Source organism: Salvelinus namaycush, chromosome 1 (genome assembly GCF_016432855.1).
Source record: "Salvelinus namaycush isolate Seneca chromosome 1, SaNama_1.0, whole genome shotgun sequence".
Taxonomy (NCBI): domain Eukaryota; kingdom Metazoa; phylum Chordata; class Actinopteri; order Salmoniformes; family Salmonidae; genus Salvelinus; species Salvelinus namaycush.
In genome coordinates, this window is record NC_052307.1 from 11,177,511 (window position 1) to 11,204,641 (window position 27,131).

The 27,131-nt window shown below is 43.9% G+C and overlaps 1 protein-coding gene across 1 annotated transcript; it reads right to left on the bottom strand.

Annotated features, from left to right (window-relative positions):
- Nucleotides 1-221: 221 nt before the first annotated feature.
- ttc37 (tetratricopeptide repeat domain 37) lies at nt 222-26,738 on the bottom strand. Its single transcript, XM_038993173.1, has 41 exons — nt 26,629-26,738; nt 23,962-24,056; nt 23,686-23,829; nt 22,201-22,292; nt 22,022-22,097; nt 21,791-21,931; nt 20,937-21,035; nt 20,703-20,811; nt 20,324-20,464; nt 20,145-20,246; nt 19,786-19,910; nt 19,556-19,642; nt 19,322-19,425; nt 18,910-19,036; nt 18,390-18,569; nt 16,328-16,452; nt 15,990-16,240; nt 14,053-14,155; nt 13,510-13,692; nt 13,179-13,329; nt 12,929-13,007; nt 12,653-12,714; nt 11,965-12,021; nt 11,674-11,742; nt 11,414-11,488; nt 11,053-11,194; nt 10,799-10,892; nt 10,546-10,623; nt 10,323-10,447; nt 10,115-10,238; nt 9,769-9,993; nt 8,071-8,143; nt 7,944-7,997; nt 7,660-7,771; nt 7,393-7,521; nt 7,103-7,227; nt 3,967-4,131; nt 3,704-3,856; nt 2,614-2,744; nt 2,038-2,167; nt 222-1,475 (listed from the first exon to the last, which is right to left on the bottom strand). Exons 2-41 carry the CDS (start codon nt 24,049-24,051, stop codon nt 1,401-1,403), a joined length of 4,707 nt encoding a protein of 1,568 aa, XP_038849101.1. The 5' UTR covers nt 24,052-24,056; nt 26,629-26,738; the 3' UTR covers nt 222-1,400.
- Between the last annotated feature and the right edge of the window lie 393 nt (nt 26,739-27,131).

Below are 27,131 nucleotides of genomic sequence, written 5' to 3' on the forward strand. Positions count from 1 at the left end.
GTTGTATTCGCCGCATGTGGCAAATAAAGTTTGATTTGATCCATTTCATATGAAATACATGAGCTCCAAAGTAAAAATACTTAATCCTCATAGGGTTTGTGGTTCTTAGATATAGCTATGGCAGTGGTTACATGATATAATTTGGCTGTGTTGCATAGTGTGACAGCATTCACATGAAATAAAGAAGCAACAAATAGTAAAAGCAGGTTCAGGACGGCAGCTTAATTTCCTTCAATTATATTTATTGTTGATGCGTTTCGGAGAAAGCGCCTTGTTTTAAACTCAATTTCCTCAGTATGCACGGTGCAAACTACACTGGAATCTAAGGAGTTTGAGACCCAGTGGCGTGTGATGTGATTTCAACCATCTTTACTCTTCAGTCCTGACTCATGGGCAGGCTTAGAGCATATACATCAAGGGTGGCCTTCCGCACCAGTGGGTTGGCTTTGAGCGCAAATTAAAAATGTTATTAAGTGATACATCTTTTCTGTCTTAAGGCGACACCCAAAAGCAGATATGTTAATATAGCTCATGCTCTGAAGGCACTTTCCTACATGATAAACAGCATAGTGCAATAACAAGATGACAAAGCTTACATTCTTAATTAGCCAACTACAGAATTGAAACACTATCTTGTTTGTCTGTCAATATCACAAGTGTCAGTCAAGGCATTTAGTAACTGATCAGTTAAATATGGGTTAACTAGTGAGCATTCACCAGAAGCTGTAGGGAGACCATACATATGTTTTGGAATGGTCAAAAGTGCTGAATCTGAAGGTGTAGGTTTTGGTGCATCCAAATGTACCCATTTGTTTTTTGTCTGAATGTGTTTCTGGTACTGTGAGTTGCCACTGGAGAAATGAATTTAAAGCTACAGAATGCACCTCTAAGGATTTGAAGTTAAACTGTTAAACCCTGGAAGTAAAACATTGTGACAGGAATGTGTTTACTGCTTACCACTACCTTGCCTCCCTTCTACCTACATAAAGAATACCCTTTGAACATCATGGCAGGATATAGAGGAGTGGTCATCTCATGCATACGATCATACATAGGCGACAACATAACTTATGCATGATATGACCACTCCTCTACATCCTGCCGCGCTGCTCAAAAAGTTAAGATACCATTTTCAGAGGCTAGTGTTTTGACCCTCAGCGCCTCCCGTTGGTGTTATTCCCAAATCTCAATATCCCATAGTAAGAACTGATTGCCTAAACTAATCTATTGCATACAAATACCATAAGTACTGTAAACGTTTGACATGATTGTGAAAGACAGAGACAGCACAAGAGTCAAGCAGTGAAGGAGATGTAGGAGATACATTGTTGACTTCAGGTCATGCATTGTTTGCGGAGTGAGTGGCTGGCTGTGGATGGAGCTGTGCTGTCCCCTGGTAGTCAGCAAGAGGTGAGCCGTGTGTGGAACTCCAGCAGTCTGCCGTCTCCACTGGCTTTGGCGTCATCCACCAGGGTCTAAAGACACACAAAGTAAAACTGCTGAATAGGAACACTAAACATTGTGACAGGAACATGTTTTAAGGGATGTATTCACTGCGTACCACTACCTTCTACCTACATGCAGCATACCCTTTGAACAGCGTAGCAGGTCATAGTGGTCATCTCATGCATACGAACACACCCTATGCATGATATGACCACTGCTGCGCTGTTCAAAAAGTTTCAAGATACAATCTTCAGAGGCTAGTGTTTTGACCACCTGACCCTCCTCATCCTCTGAGACATTAGGCTAATGATCTTCTGTTACCTGATTGGCAGTCCCTAGCTAACTGCTGCTACCTCAGTGCATCCCACCTGGCTGGCCTGCTCCTTATTGAAACAGTACACCTGACCTCAACTGTGCTCCCTGCTTCGACAGACCAAGCAATCAATACACAGTAAATATACTACCTTCTCCTGTATTAAATATGGCATCTCATTTTAACCACAAATACTGTTACGTTAGTCTTTTTAAACCAATCACACATGTATACTTCTTGGAAATCTTTTAGCTGTAATTGGTTCATTCTGTACTCACGTCCATCAGCTCCAGGTCATCTTTGGCATGCAGGTGGCGTAGGAGGTACCAGCGAGCCACACATGCCACCGTCTCTGGGTAACCTTGGGAGGGGAAGTACACCAGCCTCTCCAACAGACGCCTCGTCTCCCTGGACCACAACAACAATCAGAGCAATCCGACTCAGACGACAGGAGAGTTGTTTGCAGCGGATGTGCACGGGCTTTTACTATTGTGAATGTGTTATGAAGTTGTATCACACAAGAATAAGCTGTCTGGTAATATCAACTGTACTGTTGAACACATTCATTGAAGATTTGCTGTCATGGTTCGAGGGGCGAGAATATGAAATGGAGATTATGGGTACATCCCAATAATATCTCCTTTATCCTGAAGTGTACACTCATTCACTACTTCCCATAAATCCAAAAGCATTGGCTTGGTGGAGACATTGGCTAGTGGGAGTTTTCACCATATTCCTGATTCCTAACTTGAAGGGAAGCTACAGGTAAAGAAGTGAATAAGTCCACACTTTGGGAGGAAGGAGATAATTGGGACATCGCCAGCCACTCTGATGAGTGTAGCAGGGGTTCCCACCTGGCGGCCATCTTGGTGGCGAAGTGTAGCAGGGCCTGGACAAGGAGGGCTACAGGGGAGGGGCCCAGCTTCAGAGCCTCGGTGGTCGCCTCCAGAACCAGCTCCTTCCATTCATCACCAGGGACTTTCGCCTGAAACACACAAGAAAAAACAAAACACATTTCATACCTCCATATAGGTGAGCAGAAGGTGAATGTCCCTTGAAGCTTTATAGCAGTAACTACATTGACAAAAAAGACAATGCAATGTTCCACTGTTTAATCAAGGAATTGTCTAATCTGGAAGGCTTTGTCTGCAATCTAATTTGGGCTCAGCAGGTACTGAGACAGATAATTACCACCCCACAGGAAGAGAACCGTTCATACCCCTCTCACCAAGGTTCACTATGCCTCTTAAAAAGTCACAGCCGCGGGAAGATGTTTGGTTTATTTTTTTCTTCCCTACGCTACAGACTGCTATATTGGTCCACTAATACAGGCCTAGTAAAGGCCCATTGAACTACTTTAGTGGGACATTTGTTTCCTTTAAAAATATATATATTTTCAGGGGGTGCTGCAGCACCATCAGCACCCCTACTTCTCACGGCTATGCTCACAGGCCTGATGCATAACCCAAACCTCCCCTTTTAGAGCTGTACATACACTGGGGCTGTTGAAAGGGACAATGAATACCCTTGGTGCTGTTTGCATTTCCACTTGGCTTTGATCAGTTGTTCCATCATTGTGTGTGTGTCATTCCTCACTAACCTGCCGTCTGTTTGTGTTCTGTTGTTGGTCTCTGTATTTGGGGGGATGGGCCCCTGTGTGAGTGTGTTTTGTGTTAGCAACTGATTCAATACACCGGCTACCTTGGTTTAACCACATTTCAGACATTTTTAGGAAAAAGGGTTCACATGTCAAGGATCACTTGTGTAATTTACTAGAATACAAACAAACTCCGCATTCTTGACTTGTCATGGATGTGTAAATAATTGTACTGCTCAGTAGGCCAGTAGGGCTAGTCCCAGAGGGAGACTCACCATGCCCAGTAGGGCTAGTCCCAGAGGGAGACTCACCATGCCCAGTAGGGCTAGTCCCAGAGGGAGACTCACCATGCAGGGGCTGAGGGCCAGCAGGGCTAGGCGCAGAAGACATGCCATTTTCCCACTGTGAAGGTCAAGCTGGGAGGCCAGCTGCAGGCTTTGTCTGTAGGCCATTACTGCCTGTACCAGCAGACCCTGGGTACGATACACCTCCGCCAGCCACTGAGAGAGGGGAGAGACAAGTGAGGGAAGAAGGACGCAAACATACAATACTTTACAGACATCCAGGCCAATATCTTCAACCCCTCCAGTCAGCAGTGTGTGTGACTCACGTGCCAGGCGGCCACTGAGGTGTGATTGGCTAAGACGGCACTGCTGAGCTGCTCCAGGACGGAAGCTGGCAGGGCAGTACCGGCACTGGACAGGAGGAGGTGTTCACACTGCACCTGCCTCAACAGCAGGACTACAGCGGGGTGCTCAGGAGACACACTCAGGACCTGGGAGAGAGGGAGGAGAGACGGGGTTAGAGGATGACACTTCAGAATTGTCGACCATGAAGAGCATTTCCAAACGACTTGGGCCAGATGGGGGGAGAGGGACAATTGCAGGAGATGAGGAACACCTTCAGGAGATCAAACATGAAAACTCCTTCACTTTCAAATTAGACTCAAAAGCTCAGAGAGATGTATGACGGATGTGGTTTGGAAGTGCCGAGCGTATAGGGGACGTATGACTGCTGCATGTACAGGGTGTATTTGTTTTTGTTATGGATCCCCATTAGTTCCTGCCAAGGCAACAGCTACTCTTCCTGGGGTCCAGCAAAATGAAGGCAGTTTATACAATTTTAAAAACATTACAATACATTCACAGATTTCACAACACTGTGTGCTCTCAGGCCCCTACTACTACATATCTACAGTACTAACTCCATGTGTATAGTGCATATGTTATCGTGTGTGTGTGTGTGTGCGCCTATGTTTGTGTTGCTTCACAGTACTGCTGTTCCATAAGGTGTTTTTTAATCTGTTTTTTAAATCTGATTCTACTGCTTGCATCAGTTACTTGATGTGGAATAGAGTTCCATGTTGTCATGGCTCTATGTAGTACTGTGCACTACCCATAGTCTGTTCTGGACTTGGGGACTGTGAAGAGACCTCGTGGCATGTTTCTGGGGTATGCATGGGTGTCCGAGCTGTGTGCCAGTAGTTTAGACAGACAGCTCGGTGCATTCAACATGTCAATACCTCTCATAAATATAAGTACTGATGAAGTCACTGAAATCTCTCCGCCACTTTGAGCCAGGAGAGATTGACATGCATATTATTAATATTAGTTCTGTGTACATCCAAGGGCGAGATGTGCTGCCTTGTTCTGAGCCAATTGCAATTTTCCTAAATCCTTATTTGTGGCACCTGACCACATGACTGAACAGTAGTCCAGGTGTGACAAAACCAGGGCCTGTAGGACCTGCCTTGTTAAGAAGGCAGAGTAACATTTTATTATGGACAGACTTCTCCCCATCTTAGCTACTGTTGTATCAACATGTTTTGACCATGACAGTTTACAATCCAGGGTTACTCCAAGCAGTTTAGTCATCTCAACTTGCTCAATTTCCACATTATTCATTGCAAGATTTAGTTGAGTTTTATGATTAAGTGAATGATTTGTCCCAAATACAATGCTTTTAGTTTTAGAAATATTTAGGACTAACTTATTCCTTGCAACCCACTCTGAAACTAACTGCAGCTCTTTGTTGAGTGTTGCAGTCGTTTCAGTCGCTGTAGTAGCTGACGTGTATAGTGATGAGTCATCCACATACATAGACACACTGGCTTTACTCAACGCTACCCTGGGGAATTCCTGATTCTACCTGGATTATGTCTGAGAGGCTTCCATTAAAGAACACCCTCTGTGTTCTGTTGGAGAAGTAACTCTTTATCCACAATATAGCAGGAAGTGTAAAGCCATAACACATACGTTTTTCCAGCAGCAGACTATGATCGATAATGTCAAAAGCCACACTGAAGTCTAACAAGACAGCCCCCACAATCATTTTATCATCAATTTCTCTCAGCCAATCATCAGTCATTTGTGTAAGTGCTGTGCTTGTTGAATGTACTTCCCTATAGGCATGCTGAAAGTCTTGTCAATTTGTTTACTGTGAAATAGCATTGTATCTGGTCAAACACCATTTTTTCCAGAAGTTTACTAAGGGTTGGTAACAGGCAGATTGGTCGGCTATTTGAGCCAGAAAAGGGGGCTTTACAATTCTTGGGTAGCGGAATGACTTTAGCTTCCCTCCAGGCCTGAGGGCACACGCTCTCTAGTAGGATTAAATTGATGATGTGGCAAATAGGAGTGGCAATATCGTCTGCTATTATCCTCAGTTATTATCCTCAGTAATTTTCCATCCAGATTGTCAGACCCCAGTGGCTTGTCATTGTTGATAGACAACAATGTTTTCACCTCTTCCACATTGACTTTACGGAATTAAAAAGTACAATTCTTGTCTTTCATAAGTTGGTCTGATATACTTGGATGTGTAGTGTCAGCGTTTGTTGCTGGCATGTCATCCCTAAGTTTGCTTATCTTGCCATTGAAAAAGTAATTAAAGTAGTTGGCGATATCAGTGGGCTTTGTGATGAATGAGCCATCTGATTCAATGAATGATGGAGCAAAGTTGGCTTTTCCCCCAACATTTCATTTAAGGTGCTCCAAAGATTTTTACTATCATTCATCTTTGTTTCAGAGTATAGTTTCTTTTTATTTAGTTTAGTCACATGTTTTCCTAATTTGCAGAACGTTTGCCAATCAGTTGGGCTGCCAGACTTAATTACCATACCTTTTGCCTCATCCCTCTCAACCATACAATTTTTCAATTCCTCATCAATCCAAGGTGATTCAACAGTTTTTACAGTCATTTTCTTAAATGGGTGCATGCTTATTAGTAACTGGAATAAGCAATTTCATAAATGTGTCAAGTGCAGCGTCTGGTTGCTCCTCATTACACACCACAGACCAGCAAATATTATTTACATCAACATATGAATCACTACAAAACTTATTGTATGACCTCTTATACATTATATTGGGCCCAGCCTTTGGAACAGTAGTTTTCCTAGATATGGCTATTATATTTGTTTGTAAATACCCTGGTAGGTTGACTGACAACCTGAACCAGGTTGTAGGCACTGGTTACAGTTTTAATTTTTTTCTTGAGTGGGTAGCTTGAGTGCCAGTCAATATTTAAAATCCCCCAGAAAATATACTTCTCTGTTGATATCACATACATTATCAAGCATTTCACACATATTATCCAGATACTGACTGTTAGCACTTGGTGGTCTATAGCAGCTTCCCACAAAAATGGGCTTTAGGTGAGGCAGAAGAACCTGTAGACATATTACTTCAACAGTATTTAACACATGTGTGTGTGTGTGTGTGTGAGGGTTTTGACGGTGTGTGTACCTGAGAGCAGAGGGCCTCAGCCTGCTCTAGCTGGCCTCCACTTGTCAGTCCTGTCACAGCCTGCTGCAGCACCCAACCCTCCAGAGCCTGGGCCAGAGGCTGTTCCACCTCCTCCACATTCCGCACTGCACACACACAGAGAAAAAGGTTAAAGAAAAAGGTAAACACACGGAGCGAGGGAAAAAGTCTCACATTTAAATACTTTCTTTCGATCCAAAACTTAAATAATGCTACATGTCTTTGCTACACATGTACACAGTCACACACACCTCAGACCAGTGCTGACCTACCTTTCTCTGACACCACGGCCATGAGCACCTGCTCCAAGCCTCGTCTGCCAGGGGTGGAGCCAGAGAGGGAGCAGGCTGTGTTCTCTGTGTGACAAGCAGCCATTAGCCCCGCCCACACCGCCGGGTCATCTGACAGACGGGGAGAGGAACATGTTACATCAGGGAATCCATACACAGTGTCCATACACAGTCTTAAAGGGATTGAGGCTTTGTGTGTAGATGTTAATGTTGGAAAAGGCTGTGTGTGTGTGATCATCATGGCCTTACCGGGGCAGAGCAGCACAGCCCTCTGCATGGTCTTCAGAGCGTTCCTGCTGCGATCTTCTCCAGAGTGCCTGCCACATGCCAGCTGGTTCACTCCACTGTACAGCAGTGCCCTCTGCAGCCACACACAGGTAGTGGCAGGCAGCACACCCACACACAGGGACAAAATAGACACAGTGAGAGGGAGGGGACCAAACCTTCCCTAGAAGATCACTAGTGAAATTTGGGGGGTGTCAAGTAGAGACGAAGGGTAGGGGTGAGGCGTGGGGACAGAGGTGCACACGTACCTTTCCTTGGGTCATGCTGGAGAGACACGCCACGTGGCCTGCCACTGCACCTCCCTGGAACACACAACACAAGCTGAGTGATAGAGTGAAAGTGACAGATAAAGATAGAGATAGATAGATGACATACCTTGGCCTTCCTGGGGTAATACTGTGGCACCAGTCTGGAAAGCAGGGCCCACAGGGAAGGGTTGCCAGGGTTACTGCACCAACACAACAAGAAAGCGTGTTACTATCTGTATCTACATACCTACTCATATGGAAGAGATTCTAGCGCTTTCTTTAATCCTAAACTACAGGACCAGTCAAAATTTTGGAGACACCTACTCATTCAAGGGTTTTTCTTTATTTTTACTATTTTCTACATTGCAGAATAATAGTGAAGACATCAAAACGATGAAATAACACATATGGAATCACGTAGTAACCATAAAAGTGTGAAACAAATCAAAATATATTTTATATTTGAGATTCTTCAAAGTAGCCACCCTTTGCCTTCATGACAGCTTTGCACACTCTTGGCATTCTCTCAACCAGCTTCATGAGTTAGTCACCTGGAATGCATTTCAATTAACAGGTGTGCCTTGTTAAAAGTTAATTTGTGGAATTTCTTTCCTTCTTAATGCGTTTGAGCCAATCAGTTGTGTTGTGACAAGTTAGGGGTGGTATACAGAAGATAGCCCTATTTGGCAAGCATGTGTCTGTTACAGAGTTCAAGTAACAGACATCTCAACATCAACTGTTCAGAGGAGACTGCGTGAATCAGAACTTGACATTTCTGCAAAGAAACCACTACTAAAGGACACCAATAAGAAGAAGAGACTTGCTAGGGCCAAGACACACGCGCAATGGGCATTAGACAGGTGGAAATCTGTCCTTTGGTCTAATGAGTCCAAATTTGAGATTTTTGGTTCCAACATCCGTGTCTTTGTGAGACGCAGAGTAGGTGAACGGATGATCTCCACATGTGTGGTGCCCACCGTGAAGCATGGAGGAGGAGGTGATGTGATGGTACTTTGCAGTGGCCCAGTGATTTATTTAGAATTCAAGGCACACTTAACCAGCATGGCTACCACAGCATTCTGCAGCAATACGCCATCCCATCTGGTTTGCACTTAGTGGGACTATCATTTGTTTTTTAACAGGACAATGACCCAAAACACACCTTCAGGCTGTGTAAGGGCTATTTGATTAAGAAGGAGAGTGATGGAGTGCTGCATCAGATGACCTGGCCTCCACAATCACCCGACCTCAACCCAATTGAGATGGTTTGGGATGAGTTGGACCTTAGAGTTAAGGAAAAGCAGCCAACAAGCGATCAGCATATGTGGGAACTGCTTCAAGACTGTTGGAAAAGCATTCCAGGTGAAGTTGGTTGAGAGAATGCCAAGAGTACACCAAGCTGTCATCAAGGCAAAGGGTGGCTACTTTGAAGAATCTCAAATATAAAATATATTTTGATTTGTTTCACACTTTTATGGTTACTACGTGATTCCATATGTGTTATTTCAATGTAGAAAATAGTCAAAATAAAGAAAAACCCTTGAATGAGTAGGTGTGTCCAAACTTGACTGGTCCTGTATAAGAAAAGGGACCTTGATGCTACTCAAGGGAAGGGGGATGGAATAGGTCTGTAGTACAGGCCGGGATTAGGGGTCAATATTGAGACTTGGGTTGCATACACTAGGAACCAAAAGGAGCCAAGCGGGCTGAAACGTGGAGGTAACTACCTGGACCTACCTAGTATTTGGTCCAATAAGAAACTAGTTTTCGTTGCAAAACGTTTTCCTTTGGACTATTGACTACACCCAGTGGTGTTGAGGTGTACCTGTGGACGGCCCTGGAGGCCTCTCGCTGCACAGCGCTGTAGTTGCCCTGCAGGGCCAGCAGGGTGCAGGTGAGCAGGCAGCGTTGCTCCACGGCAGCCCCTGTGGCCCTGCCCTGCTTCAGCAGCTCAGTGAGGGCCGCGCTGGCCAGGGTGCTGTCCCCATGGACCAGCCCCAGAGCACACAGGCACAGCAGAGACTCTGGCACAGGTTCCTTCAGCATGGAGCTACGGACACCACACACAGACGCAAAGAGACACGCACACACCGTAGGTTTAGTCATTTAGGTCTTCATTCAGTGTGTGAAGGGAGAAGTGTTGAAGCAGTGGTGCGTCAGGAGGAACTGACCATTTGAAGAGGAGTGTTTTAGCAGAGTCCATGTTCCCCAGTCTGTGCTGCAGCAGAGCCAGAGAAGTCAGAATGTAGGCCTTCTCTTTCTCAGTAGAGGCCACCATCAGAGCCTTCTCATAGGCTAAGAGACAGGGCAATGTTGAAAGGCATCCAAACATATAAAAATACACCCCCCCCCCCCCCCGACACTGAATGAGCCACTCACCACTGATGCTCTCTGGGATGAGTCCTGCTCTGCAGTAGGCCAGCGCCAGGCCAGCCAAGTCGTGGAGCACCTCTAGAGATGTGGAAGAGTAAACGTGCACCGCCTCCTCCCATTGGCCTGTGTTGCTGAGGGGTAGAAACACCACACTTACACTACCAAACCTGTTTTTTGAGATCTTTCAATCATTTCGGAACATCTGTACGAGGACAAAGTGTTGTGGTACCAGAGGGCCCGGCCATAGCTTCCCAGGGAGAAGGCCAGTAACTCCACGGAAGGCGTCGCCTGCAGCAACTCCACAGCTCTGAGGAGAAGAGGAAGAAGTCGAAACATATGGCATTAGTGAATTACTTGATGAAAAACAGAAGAGATTAATTTCCTATTCAAGAGATACATTTTCTATTTAACCTGGCATTTAAATAGCAAGTAGAGGGGCACTAACACACAGACACACACAATCCATTTCCAGACAGACACACCTCTGGTAAGCCAGCACTGCCTGTTTCTTCAGCTGCAGGTGCTCGTTGAGGAAACCCAGCATGACGAAGGCATCAGGGTCGGTCTGGATCCGCTCTGACAAGACAGAAAGAAATTAACCATTTCCCTTTAGGCTCTTAGAGCTAATTTCTAAATTTGACAATCAAAGACTGAAGATACAACAATCTCAAGTTTTGCCAATTATGGCATAAGAAGGCCATTGTAAGAAAGCTTGATTGATGACTCAACCACACACCTGTGTACTTGCTCAAAGCCACCTGAGCGGCAGACACCGCGTTCATCTGGACGATGTTGTAGCGATAGAGCTCAGAGTCCCTGTTACTCTTATCCAGCAGAGTGGCACAAACCCAGTAAGCATAGCCCTTTACCCCCTCCGTCTAGGTGTGTATATGTGTGTGAGGGGGGGGGGGGGGGGGGGGGGTCGAGAGAGACAGATTGAGAGTGAAAGGAGAGAGAGTGTAGAGAGCACAAGTGCGAGAGAATAAAACAAGACAGGATAACAGAATAGCAGACAATGAGATGCTACAACATCATTCCAATAGGTCTCAGCTGAGGACCACCAACAGTAGCCTAAATGGAGGAATGAATTGACATACGTGTGTACTGAGCTCTGTGGTGTGTCTGAACAGGTCCATGGTATCATAACTGCCCACCATCTCTGCAATAAGGGCCTGGTACAAAGAAGTAGAAAACGGGACATGGGGAGCAAAGTGATCGACAAGAGGAGAAAAAGAAAGGGATAGGAGGTTAGAACATGTCTGTATAACATGTCTGTATAACATGTCTGTATAACATTGAGCAACACTGGCTTGCATGGTTACGGTCTCTGGTGCCTTGTAGGCATGTCACAAGATACCTGTCCAATCCAGCAGTTGACATACAGTGGTTCCAAAGACTGGGCGATCTTAAAGGCTTCATGGGAGAGCTGGGAAAGCAATGGAGCAGGATTGTTAACTAACAGGGGAATGAAATGAATAATAAAATAACACACACACACTATGGAAGTTGATGCTTTCAATAAACATCAGTAGATAGAATCACAATCAAGTTCATTTACCAGAAATGAGACATTCCTAATACAATGAACCTGACAGTAATACAGACAGAACATAGACATAGGAATTTACACGGTCTAGAGGACACATACCTCAACACTGGCTTTCTTCAGATACAAAGCACCCAGGTTTGTCCAAGCAACAACATTCTAGATTGGGAGGACATTTATTTTTAAAAGACACACATAACTGCACTGGGGACCAGTATGTTTAAAGAGACTGGCCTTTCAGCAATCTCAACGTTCAATATGCAGCTCGATGTATGGCAGAGTTGCTGATTGGTTGTTAAACATAACAAATAATTCCATGACAACATATGGACTCTGGAAGATATAATAAAAATTCTAACAAAGTTGTTGTATTGAGGCTTAAAATCAGAGCCGAGACATTTTGTGGTCGGAATTGCAGGCTGTATTTACTTAAGAGAATTTTGACATGAGCTAGCAGCTTTTGACAGACTGGTCTGGAGAAACAAAAAAACTATACCAACATGTTCTGTGGAGGAAAAAAGTGATAGAGTTCCAATATGTGCCTAATCGTTGTGATTGGATGATCGTTTTGAGGTTTATCAAATCAGGATCAATTCCTCTGTTCTACTCAAGCTCATTAATGATAGAATGTTCATATTTGAAGATGGCAGAAAGGCCAGTCTGTTCAGCATGACAAGGAGTGGCAATAAGTGGAATGATAGCAGCTAAACAGACTGGTGCCCAGACTAAGACATAAGAGATGATTCAATGAAAAGTGAGTACCCAATACTGTGTGATGTGTTGTACTTACATTGGGTTCCACTTGCACTGACTTAATGAAGCTGTGTTGGGCAAGGGCATAGTTCTCAAGTCCTGAAAAGGAAGCGTAAACAGCCATTCTTATTTATAAACAGACCTAAAGACATGGCAACAACATCCCATAGCTCCACCACCAACGAAGGCTCCCATCAACCAGACAAAAGTAAAACACTTGGGTTTAGCCAATTACAGTAACGTCTACATTGTTTTGTGCCAAGGAGTGTAATGATAGCAGAAACAGACTGGTACCCAGGCTACATCTTTCTACCTTTGCTCATGGCGACCACTCCCAGGGCATTCCAGTAGCTATGGTTACTACTGTTCAACATGATGGCCTTCTTCACACACTGAGGAGAAGAGAAAGAGTGTATTACAATGATATTGTATGTTAACTACGAAACGTGTTGGTGTTTAACTCCCAAGAATTGGGCTGAATACATCTCTTCCAACTCTTCCTCCCCAGACAATTGAGTGTTCTGCCCCATCCTGCCATCCATCCAGCCAGGTGAGTTTTGTACCTGCAGGGCCTTCTCCAGCAGCAGTAGCAGGGTGTTGTGCTCCATCTCCTGAAGGCAGGGGGGCAGACAGGCCTGGTGGTAGTAGTTGAGACCCAGGTCATACCACAGGCTGGAGCTCTCAGGCATCAGCTTCAGAGCACGCCCATAGCATCTGTACACAAAGACATGATTCCTGATTCATCTTACAGTGCAGACCAAACCTAAAAATCATGACACCAGAGAGGGATCCTCCTACCCAGTATCCATTAGCCTTGAGATAGAAGCCACGTGATTTGAATACACAGGACAACGCTATCAGAACACTAGTGACTAGCCGCTGTTGGCCCCTCACCTCTCCCCCACTCGGAGGGTGTGTCCTTGGTTGAGAAGGTGGCCCTGGTCTGGGGGTTGTAACCCGGCCAGGGGTCCTGGCACCACAACGCGGGCCCTGTTGGGGGCCACAGTGCTGACTGAGGTGCAGGCGTCTCCCAGTAACTTCCACAGACAGGACAGGTCTGGACGCAGCTCTACAGCCCTGGGAGTGGACAGACACAGGCAAAGGGGATGTTAAGTACAGTCAAGTGTGTTTTTGTATACAATTTCAGTGCAAAACAAATCATGTGTTGAGGCCCTTGACTTTTGTTTAATGAGCAACTTGAGAAACGATGTAGGTTTAAAGTCCTCACATTACATGAAAGCAACAAGGCATTTATCAAATGTAATACTGGTAGCCCAAGTCATTCTCAGGAGCAAAGTGCCCTTTGATACCACAGTGTAATTTTATTATGGACCCAATTAATTCCAATTCTCTCTGATCGCCGATGGTGAGTTCCAGTAATCCTTTTCAATGAGCTGCCTCTCTGGGCTCCTGGGAACGCTGAGTGAAGTGTCTAACCTGAAGAGGTACTGGATGGCCTGTTGGATGAGGTCTATGGCTCCTCCATCTCTATAGTCCTCCATCAGGCCTCTGGCCAAGGACAGCAGACACTCCCCAAGGCCTGGGGGCAGCACGCACACACACACACACGGAAATGGTCGCAATGCTTGGGGCTGGTGGTACAGTTGAAGTCAGAATTTTACATACACCTTATCCAAATACATTTAAACTCAGTTTTTCACAATTCCTGACATTTAATCCAAGTATAAATTCTCTGTTTTAGGTCAGTTAGGATCACCACTTTACTTTAAGAATGTGAAATGTCAGAATAATGGTAGAGAGAATAATTTATTTCAGCTTTTATTTCTTTCATCACATTCCCAGTGGGTCAGAAGATTACATACACTCAATTAGTATTTGGTAGCATTGCCTTTAAATTGTTGAACTTGGGTCAAACGTTTTGGGTAGCCTTCCACAAGCTTCCCACAATACGTTGGGTGAATTTTGACCCAATTCTCCTGACAGAGCTGGTGTAACTGAGTCAGGTTTGTAGGCCTCCTTGCTCGCACATGCTTTTTCAGTTCTGCCCACAAATTTTCTATAGGATTGAGGTCAGGGCTTTGTGATGGCCACTCCAATACCTTGACTTTGTTATCCTTAAGCCATTTTGCCACAACTTTGGAAGTATGCTTGGGGTCATTGTCCATTTGGAAGACCCATTTGCGACCAAGCTTTAACTTCCTGACTGATGTCTTGAGATGTTGCTTCAATATATCCACATCATTTTCCTTTCTCATGATGCCATGTATTTTGTAAGGTGCACCAGTCCCTCCTGCAGCAAAGCACACCCACAACATGATGCTGCCACCCCCGTGCTTCACGGGTGGGATGCTGTTCTTCGGCTTGCAAGCCTCCCCCTTTTTCCTCCAAGCATAACGATGGTCATGATGGCCAAACAGTTCTATTTTTGTTTCATCAGACCAGAGGACATTTCTCCAAAAAGTACGATCTTTGTTACCATGTGCAGTTGCAAACAGTAGTCTGTTTTTTTAATGGTGGTTTTGGAGCAGTGGCTTCGTCCTTGCTGAGCGGCCTTTCAGGTTATGTCGATATTGGACTTGTTTTACTGTGGATATAGATACTTTTGTACCTGTTTCCTTCAGCATCTTCACAAGGTCCTTTGCTGTTGTTCTGGGATTGATTTGCACTTTTCGCACCAAAGTACGTTCATCTCTAGGAGACAGAACGCGTCTCCTTCCTGAGCGGTATGACGGCTGCGTGGTCCCATGGTGTTTATAGTTGCGTACTATTGTTTGTACAGATGAACGTGGTACCTTCAGGCGTTTGGAAATTGCTCCCAATGATGAACCAGACAGGTCTTGGCTGATTTCTTTTGATTGTCCCATGATGTCAAGCAAAGAGGCACTGAGTTTGAAGGTAGGCCTTGAAATACATCCACAGGTACACCTCCAATTGACTCAAATGATGTCAATTAGCCTATCAGAAGCTTCTAAAGCCATGACATCATTTTCTGGAATTTTCCAAGCTGTTTAAAGGCACAGTCAACTCAGTGCATGTACAATTCTGACCCACTGGAATTGTGGTACAGTGAATTATAAGTGAAATAATCTGTCTGTAAACAATTGTTGGAAAAATTACTTGTGTCATGCAAAGTAGATGTCCTACCCGACTTGCCAAAACTATAGTTTGTTAACAAGAAATTTGTGGAGTGGTTGAAAAACGAGTTTTAATGACTCCAACCTAAGTTTATGTAAACTTCCAACTTCAGCTGTATGTGATGGCTGGGATTCAAGGAAAGGTCATCCTCCAACATGATCCATTCAGAGCTTCTGGACATACTGTAATTAGTGTATGCTGTCAGACTGTCACAGTTTCAACAGAACACCAGAAAAGGACAGGCGGCACACACGTGTGAACGCTCAGACACACCCTACCTTTGAGTGCAGGCACATAGTCCTCCTGGGCTATGATCTGCAGGTACTCTGCAGCAGCCTCTTTGAACTTGCCCAGGGTATGTTTGATGGCAGCAGTCTGGTAGAGGCTGTATATAGAGGAGGGGTTGAGCAGCTGGGCCTTGGCAAAGGCCTTCAGGGCCGACGTGAAGCTCCGGCGGTTCAGGTAGGCCTCGCCCAGACATTCCCAGCACACCCAGTCCTGGGGGTCAGCCCTCAGAGCAGCCTGCAGACTGACATAACACATCAATGAGTGTGTGTATGTTCGTATGTGGTGTCAGAGACTATGTTCAAATGAGTGGTCGCCTCAGGGGTCTTACTCTGCACAGGCCTGGGGGTGCTGGCCCACCTTCAGGTGGTAAAGGCCTCGTCTCATCCAGGCCCACTTTGCTGAACCAGGGGTGGCTCTCTGGATCACTGACTGGAGCACAGCCAGGGCAGTGTCCTGGGGAAGGCAGATAGAGGGAACAGGGACAGATGCTTGATACAGCAGCATAGATTACAGTGCAATCCAATGTCCGTAGTCTACACTAGCAAGTAAAACATTTCATCCAGGCACAAAATCAACTGAATCAAACAGTTAGGTAGGCCTAAGTGATATTGATATTACAGTTGAAGTCGGAAGTTTACATACACTTAGGTTGGAGTCATTAAAACTCGTTTTTCAACCACTCCACAAATTCCTTGTTAACAAACTATAGTTTTGGCAAGTCGGGTAGGACATCAACTTTGTGCATTACACAAGTAATTTTCCCAACAATTGTTTACAGACAGATTATTTCACTTATAATTCACTGTACCACAATTCCAGTGGGTCAGGAGTTTACATACACTAAGTTGACTGTGCCTTTAAACAGCTTGGAAAATTCCAGAAAATGATGTCATGGCTTTAGAAGCTTCTGATAGGCTAATTGACATCATTTGAGCCAATTGGAGGTGTACCTGTGGATGTATTTCAAGGCCTACCTTCAAACTCAGTGCCTCTTTGCTTGACATCATGGGAAATCAAAAGAAATCAGCCAAGACCTCCGAAAAAATTGTAGACGTCCACAAGTCTGGTTCATAATTGGGAGCAATTTCCAAACGCCTGAAAGTACCACGTTCATCTGTACAAACAATAGTACGCAAGTATAAACACCATGGGACCACGCAGCCGTCATACCGCTCAGGAAGGAGACGTGTTCTGTCTCCTAGAGATGAACGTACTTTGGTGCGAAAAGTGTAAATCAATCCCAGAACAACAGCAAAGGACCTTGTGAAGATGCTGGAGGAAACAGGTACAAAAGTATCTATATCCACAGTAAAACAAGTCCTATATCGACATAACCTGAAAGGCGGCTCAGCAAGTAAGAAGCCACTGCTCCAAAACCGCCATTAAGCCAGACTACGGTTTTCAACTGCACATTGGGACAATTATCGTAATTTCCCCTGGTCTGATGAAACAAAAATAGAATTGTTTTGCCATCATGACCATCGTTATGTTTGGAAGAAAAGGGGGAGGCTTGCAAGCAGAAGAACACCATCCCAACCGTGAAGCACGGGGGTGGCAGCATCATGTTGTGGGGGTGCTTTGCTGCAGGAGGGACTGGTGCACTTCACAAAATAGATGGCATCATGAGGAAGAGAAATTATGTGGATATATTGAAGCAACATCTCAAGGCATCAGTCAGGAAGTTAAATCTTGGTCGCAAATGGGTCTTCCAAATGGACAATGACCCCAAGCATACTTCCAAAGTTGTGGCAAAATGGCTTAAGTACAACAAAGTCAAGGTATTGGTGTCGCCATCACAAAGCCCTGACCCCAATCCTATAGAAAATGTGTGGGCAGAACTGAAAAAGCGTGTGCGAGCAAGGAGGCCTAGAAACCCGACTCAGATACACCAGCTCTGTCAGGAGGAATGGGACAAAATTCACCCACCTTATTGTGGGAAGCTTGTGTAAGGCTACCCGAAATGCTTGACCCAAATTAAACAATTTAAAGGCAATGCTACCAAACACTAATTGAGTGTTTGTAAACTTCTGACCCACTGGGAATGTGATGAAAGAAATAAAATCTGAAATAAATCACTCTACTATTATTCTGACATTTCACATTCTTAAAATAAAATGGTGATCCTAACTGACCTAAGACAGGGAATTTATACTTGGATTAAATGTCAGGAATTGTGAAAAAAACTGAGTTTAATTGTATTTGCCTAAGGTGTATGTAAACTTCCGACTTCAACTGTATGTCAAACAGTTAGGTAGGCCTAAGTGACATTTAGGTTTTATCCAAATGTATTGAATCGGGTGGATGGACTACTAGAGTCACTTCCACAGGGCTAAGTCTTCTGTTATCGGCTGCAGCCCTCCAGGACCAGAACAAATCAACAGACAACTCACCATGTCCCCCTCCTTCATGCTCAGATCCACAGAGGCAGCCCCGGACTCTGCGTCGTTGCTGTCCAGCTCAAAGGCTCTCTTGTAGCAGCCCCTGGCTCGACCCTGGTCCCTGGCCACCTCCCGGTAGTAATGGCCCAGGTAGCAGAACACAGAGCCCAGGTACGGATCCAGTTTGGCAGCCTGACACAAAACACACCAGCTGTCAGTAATGGCAGTGAGCCAATCACCAAACTAATGTCATACCGTACAGCTGGATGTGAGAAGCACTGTAGTTTAACTGTACCAAAGCTAGAAATGTGCCCACAGCCCATCCCACCCACTGTTAAAGCCTGTTGATCATCCTATGACATTTAGAAGCCATAAGAGTAACAATGCACAGGAACCTCTCATCAATGAGTGTGCATTTCAAAACGGCAGGGAGTTGCTTGGTTGTGGATGTGACAGTCATGCATTCTCCCCATAGTATGATTCTCCAGCTATACAGTGTTCCCCAGACAGAGGCCCCACGGGCAACACTGACCTTCAGTAGATGGGTGTGGGCCTTGCTCCTGTCCCTGCGACTCTCCTCCCCCATGTCCCAGTACAGCCGCCCCAACAGGAAGTAGTACTCTCCACAGGCTGGGCTCTGGGCTGCAGCCTGCAGGAGGCTACAACAGGGACAGGAGAAGACAAGACGAAGGTTGATCTAACTACATGGTCTACTTCAGTCACGCTGTCTCTTAGGAGTAGTGATGAGTTGTTGATTAAAACGGTAATAATAGAGACAGTTATCAATACAGAAGAAGTGTGTGGAATGGGGGATGGGTGCGCACACACACACTTTTACTTTATTACATTTAGTTTTACAGCTACAGTGCACGTTAATCAACATTATAGTAAAAGTGCCAGTTTTAGCCAGCGGGCACATTTTCAACTGCAGTCCCTAAACACACCTCTGTTCTGCTAGTTGGTGATGGCCCTGTGCAATGTGTGCCAGTCCCCTCAGCGCCAGTCCCTCAGCCAGGTCAGGGTGAGAGTTCAGCAGCTCCGTCGACACCTGTTGGGTACAAGGCCAGAGATTAGCAGACATGGGAAAATCAACAAAATAGGCACAAAATATATTTGATACCCATTCACCTGAGGTTACTAACAAGATATGTTAGCGTAACCAATAATTGTTAAGTTACCTGGAGCACTTGGTCAACTTGGCCTTTTTGCAAATACGCTCTTCCTTTTAAGGCTACCAGGACAGGGTCATTGTTAGCATCTGAAAGCTATAAAATAAATATTTTGATGAGCAAACAAACAAATCCCCATACATATCAGTAGATAGTAGTAGTCGTAGAGAATTGGAGCATATTGGTGGTGAGCCGTTGGGGAGCAGCCGGTGAGATGAGGTGGAGTATGAATGCTGTACCTGTGAGAGGCTCTCCAGGGCTTGGTCTGCAGTGTGCTCATCCTCAGTCCTCACAAGGGCCTCTAGTCTCAGCCTCAGGAGCTTTTGTCCCAGTGCCTCTTCTCCAGGCCCACCCAGCTTCAGACCTGAAAGAACACAGCAAGGCCTGTCAACGCACTGAATGCCACATTTCAATACACATCTTTGACTTTGGGAAATAAGGTCTTCAACTAGTCAAGTCACTATAACCTTCAAACAAGGATGAGTAGGCTTACAGTAAGGTCGTTGCCAAGCCCTGATTATGTGGAAAGTACGGTGGGTTTTCGGAGAAAAGGTTTAGGTTAGGATTATAAAACACTGGCCAGATGTGTTAGATGTACCTTGGGAGCAGGATGTTGCGCAGTCGGAATATCGGTGCATTTTCAGCTGGGCCTGAGCAAGGCTGCACCAGCCCACCAAGCTGGAGCGCATTCGCTTCAGTCCTGAGAGCACAACAGACAGTGAGGTGGTGGAGAACACCACAGATCAACAGCCAAACCAGAGCCCCCAAATTGCTCACCTTGGGCCAGATACTTAATGGAGTCGTCACATTTTCCCTCCTCCAGAGCGCTGATGCCCAAACCCAGATGGCCTAAGCCACTGTCTGGGTCCAACTCCAAGAGACGGGAGAAACAACGGCCCGCGTCCTCACTGCAGACCCCTAAGAGACAAATACACACAAGCTGACTACTTAAAAGGTGCAATCTGTCACTTCTTTGTCCACAGAACAAAAGGCTCAATCAAATAATACATACTAATCATTGCACAGTACATTTGACCTTCCCCAGTCCTGCAAGGTCAATCTTTTGTTGTTTTTATTTCACCTAGAGTGAAACTATACACTGCCAATGACTGCACCATTTCTTTACCTATAGTTTGCTAAGTCAGTGATTTCTTACCTGACTTGAGATGATGTGCACCGAGGATCTCCAAAGGGAATGTTTGTGAGGGATAGAGGGCCAATATGGACTCACAGGCCTCTTTCATTTTACACTCTTCATGCGAAAGCTAGAGAGAGGAAAGTTTTTCTGGTCAGTTGACAGCGCAAGATTCTGGCCCTAGTCCTAACCCAGAGTCCCAGCACTCATAACTGTGTGTGTGTGAGTGAGTGAAAAACACAGGGGCGGACTTACTTGTGAAAGGCATTTGAGGTAGTCAGCTGAGAGCTTCCGATGGTCCTCGCCAGGCACATTGTCGGAGAGAACCATAGCCTTCTCAAAGGCTGCAATTAACTGGCAACATAAATATAACATCAACAGTGGGAATGAGCACAAAGCATAGGGGAGAAAAACCTTTAGTAATGACTAGCAATAACACCGAGGCGGCATACCACACCCCCCGTAGGTCCCCCTGGAATGATCTCTAACGGTCTTCAAATGGTAAAAGTCCCAAACATACAATATATAGAGTTTTGCAATTGTATGGTTCTGTGGGTAGCTTTTTAAAAAAAACGATTTGGATGGAAAAAGTTTGGTCCAAATCAGATGTAGGGTACTATATTTATTGAATATTATCTGAATCCTATACATTTAAATGGCCAATTTGTGTGGAACCAATTAGCTTAATTTCTCCAGATAAAATTACAATTCAACCAAACAATGTTTCAGGAATGTCAATCTTACCTGATTGTAACTTTTATTTTATTTTTTATTTCACCTTTATTTAACCAGGTAGGCTAGTTGAGAACAAGTTCTCATTTACAATTGCGACCTGGCCAAGATAAAGCAAAGCAGTGCGACACAAACAACAACACAGAGTTACACATGGAATAAACAAACATGCAGTCAATAATACAATAGAAAAAGACTATATACAGTGTGTGCAAATGAGGTAGGATAAGGGAGGTAAGGCAATAAATAGGCCATAACTACAGAAACAATCTGAGATGGTGGTTGTCGAAATCCTCTTTCCTTTTGTTTTTAGAGGTGGAACGACACATACAATGCTTATTAAAGGGATTATTTGAGTATATTATCTTTGCTCTTACGTGCTGCTGAGTCTCATTGTCGTGTTCCTCTATGCTGTCTGAGAGAAGGCAGGTCATCTGTTGCCATAGCTGCAGCAGCTCTGCCTTGTCAGCACCTTCTCCTTCCTTCAGCTGAATCAGCCTTCGCCACACCCTGGCCACCTAAACACACACATGCATATGTCCACCCTGTGCCACAACAATTAACATATATCCTCTTTCATTTAAAGGGCAACTACTATCTTTACAGACCTGTAAATAGTCCTTCTCCATATGGAAGATGTCTGCCAGTTTTCTGATCACTTCATAACATTTTGTTTTGTCTGAACTGTGTATGCAGAACAAGACACAGTTAAACACAATATTCCAAGAGCTAATCACAGGGGGGAAATTATTGATGTAGAAGAGGTATGAAGATTTCCATGGCTTACCTTTCATAAAGCTCAATGAGTTTCTGGTAGACTTTGGGTAGTTCCGCTTTAAAATCCGATTGGTCACTTTTCTCATACAGGTTTGCTAATCCCTAAAACAGCAACAATAACGGATCACATTTTAGTCAGCATGTTGACATAGTGATATGCCCCATAACACTGCTCTGGAATACTCTGTAAGACAGATGGATAATGTGTAGATAATGTGACTTTTGGGTAGAGCTGGGCGATATGGAATAAAAATCTGTGACGAGAGATTGCCTGAATTGATGTGATAATGATAAATAGAACGATACATTTATAACATTAATGTGCACCAAAGTCTTTCTTTTTTATTATCCTTTAATAAATCCTCTTAGATGTAAAGTCCCCTGTTTAGGGGACCTGCGTGGTTCTAGTACCAGTTCCGACCGACAGTTTTGCTTGTAGGACACCATAGATGGAAATGGCTTGTATTGAGCGGTAGCCCTGATTCTCAGACACAGGAGTATGTCTCTTTTGCCTGTGTCAAGAAGGATGTGAAATCTGACACCACATAAAGCTGGGATGTCCGTCTTACCATTTCATTATCTCTTCCGACTTTCCATCAACTCCTAGCTGAACTCTACAGCACAGCCACTAACATATGCCTGGAATCCTTACATCGTAGCGCAGCAGCAGCTATAGTTTTTTTGTGGCTGTAGCACATAAATAATTTATAGATTTTAAACAAGAAAAACACTGGCATAGACTGACAAAAGTAATATGTGATGAAAGGCGAGTTCCTAATGAGTTCAGGAAGCACTCCCTAGAGCCCTGTGAGAAGTTCACAGAGATGGGGGCAGACGTTTTGATCAAGAGAGACCTTTAGAAAATATGCACATTTTCTAACACTAAACATGTATGTATTTTACAGTTATAAGGAAGGTGAAATCTTATAGTTAGTAGTTTTATAATTTGAGTATACTATATTTATGAAGCATAAGTAATTTCAAGCCTTATTCATATAGTTTTGTTGAATAAGAAATGTATCATAAAATATTTAATATTTGTACTGTGTATTCGAGCTTGTTTTCTCAAAAGTGACTACAGCTCAGCAACTATTTTTACCAGAAAGGTGAGATTTCAACCCGAGTATGCAGCATTACTAGTTACTGTTTATGTTACTGACCCTCTCATGAAAAAGTATTACTTTTGGGGATTACGTAGATTACATTTAACAGGTTTTAAACTACTACCATTAATTTCAGTAACAATCACCCATATTAGCAAATGTATTTCACTTCAAACGTCACATTTCTCTGGTATAGATTACTTATCATAATGAACGATACCAGTGAAACGCCGGTTATAAGTGATTGTGTATGGTCCATGTCGATAATTTATGGTTTATCGTCACAGCTCTACTTTTGGGACACTCTTCACTTGATTGTCCAATATAGAAGCCTATGTCTAGCGAGGGCCTATATTAGTTCAGTTGATCTAGGTGTGATGTATCTCCAGTACCTGCCAGGCCAGCAGCTGCTCTGGCTCCAGCTCCAGAGCCTTCCTGTAGGCTGTCTGGGCCTGGTCTGGTTGCTCCAGCTCGCTCGCGGCCACACCAATGAACACCCAGGCATTGTAATTGTTCTTCTCTAGCTTCAGGGCAGCCTGGTGGGGGAATTTGGTTTGATTTGAGACAGAATACCTTTTTCAAAACAGAAAATCCTACATAATCACCCAGTTTCCCCTCACACTATTGGTGTGTGTAGAAAGAACATAGAGAAATGGGCAAGGGCTTACCTTGCAGTGTTTTAGCGCCTCTTTAAATTCCTTGTTCTTTATGGCATCTCTGGCATTTTTTAGAGACGATTTAACTTCTTTGTTTGACATTGTCTCTATAAATCCAAGTCAGTGAGATGCCAATTAAGATACCAGTCAAAGTTGTCACCAAAATTAAGCAATTGGGCTAAAATTAATAGCAACAGGAGTGGAGTAAAATTAACCAGCTAGCCCAGACATACAATACTTTCAGAAAGTATTCAAACTTTTTCCAAATGTTGTTACATTACAGCCTTATTCTAAAATTGATTAAATAAATAGAAATCCTCAGCAATCAACACACAATACCCCATAATGACAAAGCGAAAACAGTTTTTTGCAAATGTGTTAAAAATAAAGAACTGAAATAACTTATTTACATAAGTAGTCAGACCCTTTGCTATGAGACTTGAAATTGAGCTCAGGTGCATCCTGTTTCCATTGATCATTCTTGAGATGTTTCTACATCTTGATTGGAGTCCACCTGTTGTAAATTCAATTGATTGGACTTGAGTTAGAAAGGAACACACCTGTCTATATAAGGTCTCACAGTTGACAGTGCATGTCAGAGGAAAAACCAAGCCATGAGGATGAAGGAATTGGCCATAGATCGCCGAGAAAGGATTGTGTCGCGGCACAGATCTCGGGAAGGGTACCTAAACAGTTCTGCAGCATTGAATATCCCAAAGAACACAGTAGCCTCCATCATTCTTAAATGTAAGAAGTTTGGAACCACCAAGACTCTTCCTAGAGCTGGCTGCCCGGCCAAACTGAGCAATCGGTGAGAAGAGCCTTGGTCAAGCACCGATTGTCAGTGACCGAGCTCTATAGTTCCTCTGGAGATAGGAGAAACTTCGAGAAGAACAATCTCTGCAGCACTCCACCAATCAGGCCTTTATGGTAGAATGGCCAGATTGAAACCACTCCTCAGTAAAAGGCACATGACAGCCCGCTTGGAGTTTACCAAAAGGCACCTAAAGACTCTGACCATGAGAAACAAGATTCTCTGGTCTGATAACCAAGATTTAACACTTTGGCCTGAATGGCAAGTGTCATGTCTGGCGAAACCTAGCACCATCCCAATGGTGAAGCGTGGTGGCAGCATCATGCTGTGGGGATGTTTTTCAGCAGTAGGGACTGGGATACTAGTCAGGATTGAGGCAAAGATGAACAGCGCAAAGTACAGAGATCCTTCCTGAAAACCTGCTCTGGACCTTAAGACTGGGGCGAAGGTTCACCTTCCAACAGGACAACGACCCTAAACACACAGCCAAGACAATGCAGGAGTGGCTTGGGACAAGTCTTTGAATGTCCTTGTGTGGCCCAGCAAGAGCCCGGACTTGAACCCGATCAAACATCTCTGGAGAGACCTGAAAAATTGCTGTGCAGCAATGCTCCCATCCAACCTGCCAGTGCTCGAGAGGATCTGCAGAGAATGGAAGAACTCCCCAAATACAGGTGTGCCAAGCTTGTAGCGTCATACCCAAGAAGACTTGATGCTGTATTTGCTGCCAAAGGTGCTTCAAAGTACTGAGTAAAGGGTTTGAACACTTATGTAAATGTGATATTTTAGTTTGCAGAAATGTATAAACCTGTTTTTGCTTTGTCATGGTGTATAGATGGAGGTAAAAACGATTTACTGAATTTTATAAGGCAGTAACAATGTGGAAAGTCAAGGGGACTGAATACTTTCAGAAGGGACTCTACATACCCCATTCATAGACGCTAACTGCTTTAATGCATATTGACCATCTTCTGATCGGGGTACTTAAAAGCTCAGACAGTCAAAACATTTTATTTAACTAGGCAGGTCAGATAAGAACAAATTCTTATTTACAATGGACGGCCAAGAAGTGGGTAAACTACCATGTTCAGGGGCAGAACATTAACACGCATCGTTTGCAATGCGTTTTTTGGAACATACCTTTCATATCTGCGAGATAACAAAAGTTATATCACTACACTTTTTACAGGGTTAGTGTTACATCGCTTGTTAAAAGACCACCTGTACTAATTGGCTATCTAGGGTGCTCCAAACACCTGTGTATGCATAACTCGGGAAGTGTAGTTTCGTCAGCTCCGGTGGAGGCACCCATAGATATATGGTTCTGTACCAAACTGCAACACTAAGTGTTTTATTTGAAGGATTATTTATCGCTGAAAGATACGGCCATATGTTACGAAAGCGCTTTATTGACGTTTCTAAACGTTAGAACACAGCGTCGGTATTATAGTTAACACGAGCCAGTCGTGGGCGAAGGTAATCGCTGAAAACGAATTCCGCCCAGTCTCACAGCTAGCCCAGATAGCTTAGACACAGATGAAAGGGGAAACCTTAGTTATATATTCTTTGGCTTAGATCTCGTTGTTTGGGTTACCAGCTAGCAAACTGACTTGGCTAGCAAGATAGCTTGTCATCAACCTAACTACTAACGTTACCAAGTAGAGCTAGCAATAGCCTTATTAAAACTAGTTTGCACTACATCTAGCTACTGTAGTTATTAACTAAATCAAAATAGCTTTGGTAACGTTAGCTAACAGTACTGTTAGACGGTTGTTTACACTAGTTTTTAGGTAGCCTTAGCTTGCTTGGCTCGTTACCACAACACGTAAAGATGACCAGCAACAAAACATAAGCGTTAACTTTACCTGTAGCTTATCTAGATGTTTGTATTCAGTAATTAAAACTTATGTTATAGCTAATTCAGCAACGCCCAATCACAGGTCTTTACTAAAATGTGTTAACCAAGGAGTTTGCCCCGGAAGTGAACTCTTCAATTTCAAGTATTGATTTTTTTTAAATGTATTTTTAACTTTGAAATCGAAAGCCATGATTGTCTCAATTAAATAAAGCCTTTATATATATATATATATATATATATATATTTTTTTTTTTAAAAGGTGACATTAAAAAAAACATATTTTTCCGGGGAAATTTGATTCGGAAGTACAACAATGTGTACTTTCACTTGTGAAACTATTTAAATGCCCAATGAAGCCGTTTTTATATCAAATAACTTTTGCGTAACAATGACGTACCTTACTGTAATATAGTTTCAATAAAATGGGCAAAAATAACTTTAACAAAATATTTCTCAAACAAGTATTTGGCTAGGACTGGGAGTAACCTAACAGGCGTAAATGAAACTCCT